The sequence below is a fragment of the Anomaloglossus baeobatrachus genome, chromosome 4 (genome assembly GCF_048569485.1).
Source record: "Anomaloglossus baeobatrachus isolate aAnoBae1 chromosome 4, aAnoBae1.hap1, whole genome shotgun sequence".
In the NCBI taxonomy this organism is placed as follows: Eukaryota; Metazoa; Chordata; class Amphibia; order Anura; family Aromobatidae; genus Anomaloglossus; species Anomaloglossus baeobatrachus.
Window position 1 is genome coordinate 230,509,923 of NC_134356.1, and position 13,727 is coordinate 230,523,649.

Here is a 13,727-nt window from a genome sequence, read left to right on the forward strand (position 1 = left end):
CGATGAACAGGAGCCGGACAGAAGGAAGGTAGGGTAATGTCCTGGTTAAGGTGGAAAGGAGAGACCACCTTAGGAAGAAAGTCCAGAGTCGGACGGAGAACCACCTTGTCTTGATGAAAAACCAAAAAAGGTGACTCCGAAGAGAGCGCAGCCAAATCAGAGACTCTTTCTGAGAAAGACGATACAAAGAGGCTCAAAAGGGGGTTTCTGCAATACCGTGAGGACCAAGTTAAGGTCCCAGGGATCCAAGGGCCGCCGATAAGGCGGAATGATGTGAGACGCGCCTTGCATGAAGGTGCGGACCTGAGCCAGCCGAGCGAGACGCCACTGGAACAGAACTGACAGAGCTGAGACTTGTCCCTTGAGAGAGTTGAGGGACAGTCCTAGCTGCAGACCGGACTGTAGAAAAGACAGAAGGGTTGGCAAGGAGAATGGCCAAGAAGGATGGTCGGTAGAGCGACACCAGGACAAGAAAATTTTCCAAGTCCTGTGATAGATCTTAGCAGAGGAAGACTTACGGGCCCGAGTCATAGTGGAGATGACTTCAGGAGGAATACCAGAAGCCGTCAAAATCCAGGACTCAAGAGCCACGCCGTCAATTTGAGAGCCGCAGAATTCGGGTGGAAAAACGGACCTTGCGAGAGTAGGTCTGGACGGTCCGGGAGATGCCACGGCATCTCTACGGACAGATGGAGCAGGTCCGGATACCAAGCTCGCCTGGGCCAGTCCGGTGCAATGAGGATGACTCGACGGCCCTCCATTCTGATCTTGCGCAGGACTCTGGGCAAGAGAGCTAGAGGGGGAAACACGTAGGACAGATGAAACTGGGACCAGTCTTGAACCAGAGCGTCCGCGGCGAAGGCCTGAGGATCGTGGGAGCGAGCCACGTAAAACAGGAACTTTGTTGTTGTGATGGGATGCCATTAGGTCCACGTCCGGAGTGCCCCATTTGCGGCAGATTGACTGAAACACTGCCGGGTGCAGGGACCACTCGCCACTGTCCACGGTTTGACGGCTGAGATAATCTGCCTCCCAGTTTTCCACGCCTGGGATGTGGACTGCGGATATGGTGGACTTGGAGTCCTCCGCCCATTGAAGGATGCGTTGTACCTCCATCATTGCCAGGCGGCTGCGAGTCCCGCCTTGGTGATTGATGTAGGCAACCGCTGTTGCGATGTCTGACTGGACTCGAATGTGCCTGCCCGCCAACAGGTGGTGAAAAGCTAGGAGAACTAGAAGCACGGGTCTGGTCTCCAGCACATTGACTGATTCCTACCCTGGGCAGGTTTCCTGGTTTTGGTTTGTGGCATGGAAGTACTCTTCCCGCCAGTAGCTTCTTTAATAATTTCATCCAGCTGTTCTCCGAACAGCCGAGACCCAGCAAAAGGGAGCCCAGCAAGGTACTTCTTAGAAGAAGCATCTGCCTTCCACTCTCGAAGCCACAAAATCCTGCGGATAACGAGGGAATTAGCCGAAGCCACCGCAGTGCGGTGAGAAGCCTCCAGCATGGCAGACATGGCATAAGATGAAAAAGCTGAAGCTTGAGAAGTTAAGGCAACCATCTCGGGCATAGATTCCCTGGTGAGGGAATGCATCTCCTCTAGAGAAGCAGAGATGGCTTTGAGAGCCCACACAGCTGCAAAAGTTGGGGAAAACGCGGCCCCCGCCGCTTCATACACGGATTTGTCCAGAAGGTCAATCTGACGGTCAGTGGAATCCTTAAGGGAGGTGCCATCAGCCACCGACACAACGGTCCGGGCTGAGAGCCTAGACACCGGAGGGTCTACCTTTGGGGAATGAGCCCACTCCTTGACCACCTCAGGTGGAAAGGGAAAACGGTCATCAGAACCACGCTTTGGGAAGCGTTTGTCAGGACAGGCCCTGGGTTTGGTCACAGCGGCCTGAAAACTGGAGTGGTTAAAGAACACACTCTTTACTCTCTTAGGCAAGGTAAACCGGTGCTTTTTTGCCAGAGAGGGATGCTCCTCTGATACTGGTGGATTGAGATCCAGTACAGAATTAATGGAAGCAATCAAGTCACTAAGATCTGAGTCACCCTCGGAAAGATCAATGGGGTACATGGAGTTAGCCTCCGAGCCCCCTGTAAAGGCATCCTCCTCATCCTGCGAGTCAGCTCTTGAATCAGAGCCGCAGGATGAGGAGGGAGAGGAAACCCTGCGTCTCCTCTTAGGAGGACGGGGTCTGGGCCCTGATGATGAATCCTCTGTGAGCTCCGGTGGACGGAGGTCAGAAGATAGAGATCCTAAGGGACCCTTAGCAGTAGAGGCACCCTGTGAAGGGGGCTGATGCATATTCATCAAAGTCCTGGACAGAAGTCCCATGGACTCAGCAAAAGACTGGGAGATAGACCTAGAAAAGGATTCTACCCAAGCCGGGGGTTCAGCCACAGGTGCAGGAGCAGCCTGAGAGACCACTGGGGTGAGACTCCAGTCTGTGGCACCGCCAAGTTAGAGCAGACATCACAATGTGGATAGGTGCTCGGTTCAGGCAGCAGGAGCTTACATGCAGTGCATACAGTATAAAGCTTTGGAGCCTTGCTCCTCGTGTGAGACATGCTGCTGGAGTGGGGGCTCTGCAAGAGAATGAACCCCAGAGAGTATATACAGAGGTCCACAACCAGAGACCGGTTGTGGCTTACCAGACCGCTGGAAGCGGTGTTGTGTGCCCTCCAGATCCCGAAGCCCGGACCCCCAATGCACAGCACCTCAGCAGGGATGCAGAGTGCAGGCCAGCGCAGAGTGAACCCTGTCTGAGAAAATGGCCGCCGGAGCGAAGAGAGGGGGCGGGACTTGGGGCGTTTCTGGAGGAGAGCGGGATCTGGAGGGCCATAGAGACCTACAGGGGAGGAGACACGCACAGCAGTGGGGAGTGTCCCTCCACTGTGCAGGACGGCCGCCGGGAGGAGCCGAGCCTGTCCCTCTGCATGAGTGACATGCGAGGGCAGTGAACAGAAACTAGGCCTCCGGCAAAGCCGGGGCCTAAATTTGAGCGGCGAGGCCGACGCGCAGGCACCATCGGCGCGGTTCTCGGGCGACAGCTAGAGAACCCGCCGGAAATGCCAATAAATACAGTAAGCACACTCTCCCCAAACAATAAAGCACAGGGACCCCCAATATATAAACGTCTCAGGTACTTAGCTGCTGAGACGCAGGGCCAGGTCCCTGGGGATGAGTGCTCCGGTCCAGCAGGGTCCTGAAGGGCTGCGGATGGAGACCGGTCTCCTGCCAGGCATGGAGACCGTGCTGGCTCCCACTTCAAGCTAGAGCCCAGGAGGGATGGTGAAGGAGCACGGCATGTAAGGCTCCAGCCTTGGAAATCAACCTTACAACACCACCGACACAGTGGGGTGAGAAGGGACATGCCGTGGGTCCAGACGTGGACCCGCACTTCTTCAATCTCATTCCAAAAAGGAGAAAATCATATGAGAATGCATGTGTGGATGTATGCCTCCTGAACACAAAGTGATAAACTGGCTGGGACTGGCTCACCAGGGGGTGTATAAGCTCAGAGGGAGGAGCTACACTTTTTAGGTGTAGTACTTTGTGTGTCATGCGGAGGCAGAAGCTAAACACCCAAGGTCTGGGTCTCCCAAAGGAACGATAAAGAAATATTATATTTATTGCAGAGCGTTCACTGCACATCTTAAGTATATAAGGCTATCTTGTATAAAGATACAAAATGACCTCTGATTAATGCCACCGGTCGTTTGTGTAAATGAACCCTTACTGAAGGAAATAAAAAAATCTCATAACAAGTTACGTAATTTTCTTTATTTGATTTACAAAAGAAGTTACATGATTCAATATGAAAATAAGAAACTGTCTACAAATCTCAGACAGTAATAAATCATTAATTTACAATGCATACAGGAGTCAGAAGAACAACTCTTGTACAAAAACAAAACCTCAACTCTAAATGTTTTTAAAACCAAATACTTAAAATCTATGAAAGGGGGGAAAAAAAAGGAACCACAAAAGGTGGTGTTTAATCACCCTCTATCACATGCCCAAGGAAGCTACATTACAGCAACTCAATATACAAAAATTAAATTAGAATGGAAAAAAAAAAACCTCTCACTCCAATGCAATTCAACATAGCATTCACATATGTATAGCTTTCTTCCTGACTCATGTTTGCAGATAGTATAGGCAATTTATAATCAGGAGAACTGGATCTGCTGAACTCCGGATATCTGTGGTTAAAGAGAGCAAAAAAAAAAACAAAAAAACAATAAATTGCTAAGCACATATTTTTTTGTGTGTGTAATCGTTATATTACTTTATTCTGTATATGTCAGGGAGTCCTCTGAGCAAAAATTGTTGCAATACCCAGGTCATCTGTCCACTGTCCCACTCTGTGGAAAACTCCACCAGTGACAAAGCCTATTTGACATCAAGGTGTACATCCAGGGGGGACTAAAAATCTAAAGCGGCGCCCAGATTTACAGAATTCGAGTGCAGACAGAAACAGACATTTGTACTGCCCTGGTCCAGCTACCACAGAGCACCAAAGTGGATGCTGGAAGAGAGCAATGCTAATATTTTTGCCCATACGTATCCCAGCAAAAAGCAAAATATGATGATTCATTGTAGTACTTCTGTATGTGAGATAGAGATATTATATATATATATATATATATATATATATATATATATATATATATATATATATATATATATATATATATATATATATATATATATATATATATATATATATACACACATACACATACACACACAAACAGTACAGACCAAACGTTTGGACACACCTTCTCATTCAAAGAGTTTTCTTTATTTTCAGGACTCTGAAAATTGTAGATTCACATTGAAGGCATCAAAACTATGAATGAAAACATGTGGAATGAAATACTTAAAAAAGTGTGAAACAACTGAAAATATGTCTTATATTCTAGGTTCTTCAAAGTAGCCACCTTTTGCTTTGATTACTGCTTTGCACACTCTTGGCATTCTCTTGATGAGCTTCAAGAGGTAGTCACCGGAAATGGTTTTCCAACAGTCTTGAAGGAGTTCCCAGAGATGCTTAGCACTTCTTGGCCCTTTGGCATTCACTCTGCAGTCCACCTCACCCCAAACCATCTCGATTGGGTTCAGGTCTGGTGACTTTGGTGGCCAGGTCATCTGGCGTAGCACCCTATCACTCTCCTTCTTAGTCAAATAGCCCTTACACAGCCTGGAGGTGTATTTGGGGTCATTGTTCTGTTGATGAATGTAAATGATGGTCCAACTAAACGCAAACCGGATCGAATAGCACGCCGCTGCAAGATGCTGTGGTAGGCATGCTGGTTTTGTATGCCTTCAATTTTGAATAAATCCCCAACAGTGTCACCAGCAAAGCACCCCTACACCATCACACCTCCTCCTCCATGCTTCACGGCGGGAACCAGCCATGTAGAGTCCATCCGTTCACCTTTACTACAAAGACACAGTGGTTGGATGCAAATATCTCAAAGTTGGACTCTTCAGAGCAAAGCACAGATTTCCACTGGTCCAATATCCATTCCTTGTGTTCTTTAGCCCAAACAAGTCTCTTCTGCTTGTTGTCTGTCCTTAGCAGTGATTTCCTAGCAGCTATTTTACCATGAAGGCCTGCTGCACAAAGTCTCCTCATAACAGTTGTTCTAGAGATGAGAAGGTGCGTCCAAACTTTGTCTGTACTGTATATAATATAATTTTATATATATATATATATATATATTATATATTCAACATTCTACAAGTATTGACTGCTCCCTTAGTTTGATTGTTCCCACAAGGGAAATATTCTTTCTATCAGTTTGAGGTTAATAGCATCCCCAATATAAATGTTATCAAATCCTATATTAATATTTCCACAAAATGTCAAAATGCTTTACAGGCAGCTGCTAAACCATACCTGTTGATATGAAGTTGTATAGACCATAACATTTGGCTGCTGTCCATCTGTAGTTATTAAACCAGCGGGTAACTGACCTGCTACAAAAGTAAAATAGCATTAAAAAGGCAGAAATAACATCTCATAAATAATGCACAAGCTCATGCTATGTGTGTATAATAATATACCAAAACAAATTTGCACGGGTTGTGTGATTTCATAAGGCAGTTTCATGGAGAGAATTGTCAACGCAGCGGTGGTCCAACAGCAAGAACGCCAAGCTTTGTGGCTCTTAACGACCCTAAAAATGCAGATGTAGGAGTCTAGCTACAGACCACCTGAGCATTGTCTGTTTTGTGCCTAAATTGGGATTGAATCCTATTTTGTAACGTTTTCTTACTTCCTTTTTATGTAATACAGTCCTACTTTTGGCACAACATGAATGTGTGAATACAGCTGGAAGATAAATTTATGCAGAATTGTTGCAGAAATTTGAAAGACTGTTCCATTTACCTAAATGGGTCTTGCAGAAATCCATGTACATGCTGGCCCTTTAAATATATGTAATGGATTTTCCAGGTATGTGTTAGGTAGTGATGAGCGAGCACTACTATGCACGGGTAACTTGGTACTTAATAAGAGCAGTTTATGCTCTGTATATGGAGCGCAACAGCTGTAACCACCTCCGTACTGACTGACAGCTTCCTGTAATGCTGAGCGGCTGTCAGTCAGTGCAGGGGGCGTGGTTACAGCAGCATGTCAATACTGTATATATACTCACTGAAGGTTTCGTCTGTGAGTTCCTCCCCAAGGCCATCTGCTGTTGTTACAGTCCCTCCAATGCCCTTTTCACCTTTCATCGCCTTTTAAAGACAGAAATAATGGGATTAATCATTCTACACTTCGTAATGGAGCAGCATGTAGAGTTTTCCCTAATATTGCAATGTAGGAAAAAGTGGACATTCAAGAACTAGATACAACTCATCATGGTGGAGCTGTCTGTGATGGTGAACTATAGTAATGTAAAAGGGCTATGATGATAGTGCCCATTGATTCTTACAATAAATAAAAAATCCAAACACATCAATAAATAATTCTGATAATAGTTCAGGGAGCAGACAGACATCATTTATACTGCCTCTGGCCTATTATGGCCTTCATTATTACAAGTGCCATTGCATACAATAGATGCTTCCTGTTGCCCCGCACCAATACTCTGGCTTCCTGTACCCCAGCGGGGAATGTCAGGTGACCACAAATGATGATAGTGCCCATTGATTCTTACAATAAATAAAAAATCCAAACACATCAATAAATAATTCTGATAATAGTTCAGGGAGCAGACAGACATCATTTATACTGCCTCTGGCCTATTATGGCCTTCATTATTACAAGTGCCATTGCATACAATAGATGCTTCCTGTTGCCCCGCACCAATACTCTGGCTTCCTGTACCCCAGCGGGGAATGTCAGGTGACCACAAATGCTGATTGGCTGCAATGTTCACCTGATATCCCTTGATGGAAGAGGAAGCCTGGAAACTGAGCGGACAGCTTTAGCAGTACAGAGAAGTGGTCAATGTCCAGTAGGTGTGGATGTTTTGTTTTTTTTTTTAAAGGGTTGTCTACTACTATGACAACCCCTTCTCAATCCCTATGTTTGCCCCTTGTAAAATAACACCTATACTCACCTGTGATGCAGGCGCCGTTCCAGCAGTGTCAGCACTGCCTCTCCCAGGAATCTCGTGACGTTTATTACATCACACGTTCCATCCTGCCAATCACCGCTAGCATTATGCTTACATTATTTTGGACTAATCACATACATTTAGAAGAAGCAAGAGCTGCTGCTTTTTCATTCCCTCTGGATGTATGCTATTTGTCCAAGGGTGGGAAAGGTACAGTGGTCGCTGATTAACAGAAGGGAGCTATGACGTAACGTCACAAGATCCCTGGGACAGGCAGTGCCGCACCGCTGTAACTGCCCCTGCATCGGAAGTATAAGTGTAATTTTTTCTAGAGGCAAACATAGGGATTGAGAAGGGGTTGCCAAAGTAGTGCACAGCCCCTTTAATTTAAACCACCATAGGCTAATCTGACAACCCCTTTAATACTACACTATTTGAGTGAATGTTCCTGTTTCTCTTGCAAGCAGAGGTAACCAGTATCAGCTCAACTCTGTCTTTTAGGGCTCATTCAGACATCTGTGGATCTCGGTTCGATGTTGGACTGCAATGCACAGACTAACTGCCTCTCTCCTGACCCTGGCGCAACTGCGTCATAGGAATATATGAAGCTGTCACGCTCAAGTTGAGAGTCGCAGTAAGTCCATTCTTTAGTGGTCCGAGCTCGAACCAATTGACATGGACTTCTGAATGAGCTCTTAAGGACAAAAACTGCTTGATCGACTAAATTATTCCTCACTGTTGATCAGAGGTCTTGTCAATTGAACCACCTTACTTTGACGATAGCATAAGCGTGTGTGCCAGCAATCTGCTCGCCTTACAGGTTACGTCAGCAAACTGGGCACTTGTTAGGAAGCAGTGTACAGCAAGGAGAAGCACCTGTTCCCATGCATTAAATAGGCACACCGAATCTGTCTACATGCACTTGGACATAAACAAGCCCCCAATTTCAGTTACATGAGATTTTACGGCAGTCAACAGAAATTGCTTTCACTCCCACTGAGACAGAACCAACCTCTCTGAATTTCTGAAGGTATAACTTCAATGGTTCAACATAACTATCAAATCCTAAGGTTGACATGGCAAAGAGAATGTCTTCTCCATTGATGGTCTTCCGCTTCTCCTGATGACACCTCTCACTTGCTTCAGACGTTATAAAGCTAATGAACTCGCTCACACATTCTTGTACACACTCCTTGGCATCTTTCGCTATCTAAAGGAAAAGAAGAAATGAAAAAACTGGTCATGTTGAAATAATTCCACCGGCTCCGGCAGTAGGACAATCGGGGATGTAATGTACAGGACAATAAACAACCAGCATGGAGAAGACCTAAGGTGTTTGGTCAACAGTTTTAGAACATTTACTTTCAAGGTAACCTGACTGCTAATTCATGCTGCATGAAACCTGGGCATTATGAATTAGAAAAGAAGCCAGAGCATCAATGATCAGCTGTATAATTAGTAAAAAAAGAAGGTGACAGGAAAATTTACTAATCATTCAGTTTTAGGTTGGACTGAAGGGTTATTGTAAAAGAGAATTAACTCTACAGAGCAGTTACCTTGATGTTTAGGCTAGGCCATTAGTATTTAGAGGGGTTATGTATCTGTAAGAGGTGCTACTGACTTGGGTGTCCAATGGACACTTGCCAGGTATTGTACGCATAGCCCTTTCTAACTAATAGTACAGGTGAACGGAATATGCCATCTATGCAAAAGACCAACGTATGCCAAATCTATGGTGTTCCTTACCTACTAATGTAGAAGGGAAAGGCACTATATAGTTTTACACCTTGAACCAAATTCACATTTGAGCTATGGGTTGTCCCATGAGAAATTCTAGAAATAAGGCTATAGTCTGCAGCTCTATATATATATATACTACCTAAAATAGCAAAACCTTGAGAGAAACGTAAAATGACCCCATTGTAAGCAATATGGTGTGTCAGTAACAGCCATATCCAGCATCGGACTGGCTACCGGAGGAATCTCCTGTAATACCAGGCCTTGATTCAGGTACCTGCATTGCACTCCGGAGCGCTCACCTGAGCTCCGACGTGCAGCCTAGACTGCACAGCGAGCGCCGAGTGATTGATTCCCTGGCAATTGCGGTTCAGTTCATGACAGCTGAAGACATGCCAGGCTGATCTCTGGTGCTCTCACCTGAACTCCGGATTGCAGCCCGGCCTGTCCGCAGCTGTTATGAACTGAACCGCAATCGCCGGGGAATCAATCACTCGGCGCTCGCGGTGCAGTCCTGCAAACTCTGAGATCAGACCAGGCTGCAGCTGAGAATTCCGGAGTGCAATGCAGGTAACTGAATCCAGGCCTGGCATTACAGGAGATTCCTCCGGTAGCCAGTCCGACGCTGCTCACACTGTATACAGCTACGTAGTGTAAAAGGTATACAAGGGGCAATGTGGGATGGCCCATACTGTATATAGGGGGGCTGTGTGTGAGGGCACATACTGTATACAGGGGGTTGTGAGCATACTTAACCCCTTAAGGACGAAGCCAGATTTGTACTTAATGCCCAGGCCATTTTTTGCAATTTTGACCAGTGTCACTTTATAAGGTTATAACTCTGGAACGCTTCAATGGATCCCGGTGATTCTGAGACTGTTTTTTCGTGACATATTGGGCTTCATGTTAGAGGTAAATTTAGGATGATATTTTTTTATTTTATTTGTGAAAAAATCTGAAATTTGACAAAAAAATTAAAAATGTTGCTAGTTTCAAACTTTTAATTTTTATGCCCATAAACCGGAGAGTTATGTCACACAAAATAGTTAATAAATAACATTTCCCACTTGTCTACTTTAGATCAGCGCAATTTTTGAAACAACATTTTTTGGGGTTAGGAAGTTAGAAGGGTTCAAAGTTCATCAGCAATTTCCCATTTTTTCAACAAAATTTACAAAACCATTTTTTTAGGGACCACATCCCATTTGATGTGACTTTGAGAGGCCTGGGTGACAGAAAATACCCAAAAGTGACACCATTCTAAAACCTGCACCCCTCAAGGTACTCAACACCACATTCAAGAAGTTTATTAACCCTTCAGGTGCTTCACAGGAACTAAGGTAATATGGAATGAAATGAATAATATGGAATGAAAAAAAATAAAAATTAACATTTTACCTAAAAATGTTACTTTAGCACTAATTTTCTTACTTTTTCAAGAGGTAACACCAAAAATTGGACCTCACACTTTGTTACCCACTTTCTTATGAGCGCGCCGATACCCCACATGTGGTCAGAAACCTTTGTTTGGGTAAATGGGAGAGCTCGGAATGAAAGGAGCAATATTTGAATTTTGGAAAGCAAAGTTGGCTGAAACAGATTGCGGGCACCATGTTGCTTTTACAGATCCCCTAAGGTACCTAAACAGCAGGAACCCCCCTCAAGTGACCCCATTTTGGAAACTAGACCCCTTAAGGCTTCTATCGAGGGGTAAAAAAAAAAAAAAAAAAAAAAAAAATTTTTATAATGCAGTTTGGAATATTTGATGCCTTAGTGCACATTGGTGCTGGCTCTTTGTTGTTTCTTTGTTGAATTGGTCGGTGGTTGACCTCCACCTTGCTATGCACCCCAATTTGGGATGTATTCCATCTGTATAGATTTTGGCGTTTGGTGACTGTTCACATTGGGTCATCAGGCTTTGTCCACAGGCTATATATATACTTCATGCAGCATTTGCTTGGACCTGTCCCGCCCACAGCCATGACTCAGTCATGGGTACGGGACTGCAATAGACCAGGTGAGTGCTGCTGAGAGCAGTTCTGCTATTTATATGTGAGGCCGCATGGCACATTTTATAAAAATATTTTAGTGTAGGACTGCTTCAAATGAGATTTGCCGTGACGTGGCGAAGCAGCTCAAGAAATTGCAATTTTTTGCCAAAAATCTCAAAAAAAATTTTTATAATGCAGTTTGGAATATTTGATGCCTTAGTGCACATTGGTGCTGGCTCTTTGTTGTTTCTTTGTTGAATTGGTCGGTGGTTGACCTCCACCTTGCTATGCACCCCAATTTGGGATGTATTCCATCTGTATAGATTTTGGCGTTTGGTGACTGTTCACATTGGGTCATCAGGCTTTGTCCACAGGCTATATATATACTTCATGCAGCATTTGCTTGGACCTGTCCCGCCCACAGCCATGACTCAGTCATGGGTACGGGACTGCAATAGACCAGGTGAGTGCTGCTGAGAGCAGTTCTGCTATTTATATGTGAGGCCGCATGGCACATTTTATAAAAATATTTTAGTGTAGGACTGCTTCAAATGAGATTTGCCGTGACGTGGCGAAGCAGCTCAAGAAATTGCAATTTTTTGCCAAAAATCTCAAAAAAAATTTTTTGTTGAATTGGTCGGTGGTTGACCTCCACCTTGCTATGCACCCCAATTTGGGATGTATTCCATCTGTATAGATTTTGGCGTTTGGTGACTGTTCACATTGGGTCATCAGGCTTTGTCCACAGGCTATATATATACTTCATGCAGCATTTGCTTGGACCTGTCCCGCCCACAGCCATGACTCAGTCATGGGTACGGGACTGCAATAGACCAGGTGAGTGCTGCTGAGAGCAGTTCTGCTATTTATATGTGAGGCCGCATGGCACATTTTATAAAAATATTTTAGTGTAGGACTGCTTCAAATGAGATTTGCCGTGACGTGGCGAAGCAGCTCAAGAAATTGCAATTTTTTGCCAAAAATCTCAAAAAAAATTTTTATAATGCAGTTTGGAATATTTGATGCCTTAGTGCACATTGGTGCTGGCTCTTTGTTGTTTCTTTGTTGAATTGGTCGGTGGTTGACCTCCACCTTGCTATGCACCCCAATTTGGGATGTATTCCATCTGTATAGATTTTGGCGTTTGGTGACTGTTCACATTGGGTCATCAGGCTTTGTCCACAGGCTATATATATACTTCATGCAGCATTTGCTTGGACCTGTCCCGCCCACAGCCATGACTCAGTCATGGGTACGGGACTGCAATAGACCAGGTGAGTGCTGCTGAGAGCAGTTCTGCTATTTATATGTGAGGCCGCATGGCACATTTTATAAAAATATTTTAGTGTAGGACTGCTTCAAATGAGATTTGCCGTGACGTGGCGAAGCAGCTCAAGAAATTGCAATTTTTTGCCAAAAATCTCAAAAAAAATTTTTATAATGCAGTTTGGAATATTTGATGCCTTAGTGCACATTGGTGCTGGCTCTTTGTTGTTTCTATCGAGGGGTATACTGAGCATTTTGGACCCACAGGTACTTCACAGATTTTGATAACGTTACTTTGTCATATTGAAAATTGTAATTTTTTTCTCAAAAATGTTGCTTTAGCATCAATTCTCTCACTTTTTCAAGAGGTAATTCCAAAAATTTGACCCAAATGTTTGTTACCCACTTTTTTATGAGCGCGGTGATACCTCACATGTGGTCTGAAACCTTTGTTTGGACAAATGGGAGGGCTTGGAACGAAAGGAGCAATATTTGAATTTTGGAAAGGAAATTTGGCTGAAAAAGATTGCGGGCACCATGTTGCATTTGGAGGACCCCTAAGGTACGTAAACAGCAAAAAAACCACCACAAGTGACCCCATATTGGAAACTAGGCCTCTCAAGGAATTTATCTAGATGTTTGGTGAGTACCCTGAACCCCCAGGTGCTTCACAGACGTTTATAACGTTGAGCCATGAAAATAAAAAAATAAAATTTTACCACAAAATTGTTACTTCAACCAGGTAGCTTTTTTTTCACAAGGGTAACAGGAAAAAAAATCACCATGAAATGTATTCTGCAATTTCTCCTGAGTTTGGTGATATCTTATATGTGGTGGAAATCAACTGTTTGGGCACACGGCAGGTCTTGGAAGGGAAGGAGTGCAATTTGACTGAACATTTGGCTGGAATAATTAGTGGACGCTATGTTGCATTTGGAAAGCCCCTAAAGTGCCTAAACAGTGGAGGCCCCCCACAAGTGACCCCATTCTGGAATCAAGAAACCTCAAGGCTTTTATCTAGGTGTATATTGAGCATTTCGAATCCACGAATACTTCACAGAATTTGATAAGCTTAGGTTGACATATTGAAAATTTTCATTTTTTTCACAAAAATGTTTCTTTAGCATCACATTTCTCACTTTTTCAAGAGG

At 44.4% G+C, this 13,727-nt stretch overlaps 1 protein-coding gene across 2 annotated transcripts in view; it reads right to left on the bottom strand.

The window, feature by feature from the left end:
- Positions 1–3,771: 3,771 nt before the first annotated feature.
- The window catches only part of NFYB (nuclear transcription factor Y subunit beta), a 39,754-nt gene continuing 29,798 nt past the window's right edge, over positions 3,772–13,727 (bottom strand). The window contains exons 4-7 of one of the 2 annotated variants that reach the window (XM_075342409.1): positions 8,595–8,792; positions 6,677–6,758; positions 5,917–5,993; positions 3,772–4,213 (exon numbers count right to left, since the gene is read on the bottom strand). In XM_075342409.1, the coding sequence (XP_075198524.1) occupies positions 4,181–4,213; positions 5,917–5,993; positions 6,677–6,758; positions 8,595–8,792 (390 nt within the window). In that variant the 3' untranslated portion in view covers positions 3,772–4,180. Of the gene's footprint in view, positions 4,214–5,916; positions 5,997–6,676; positions 6,759–8,594; positions 8,793–13,727 lie in introns of both variants that reach the window. The other variant, XM_075342407.1, reaches the window with a different exon arrangement.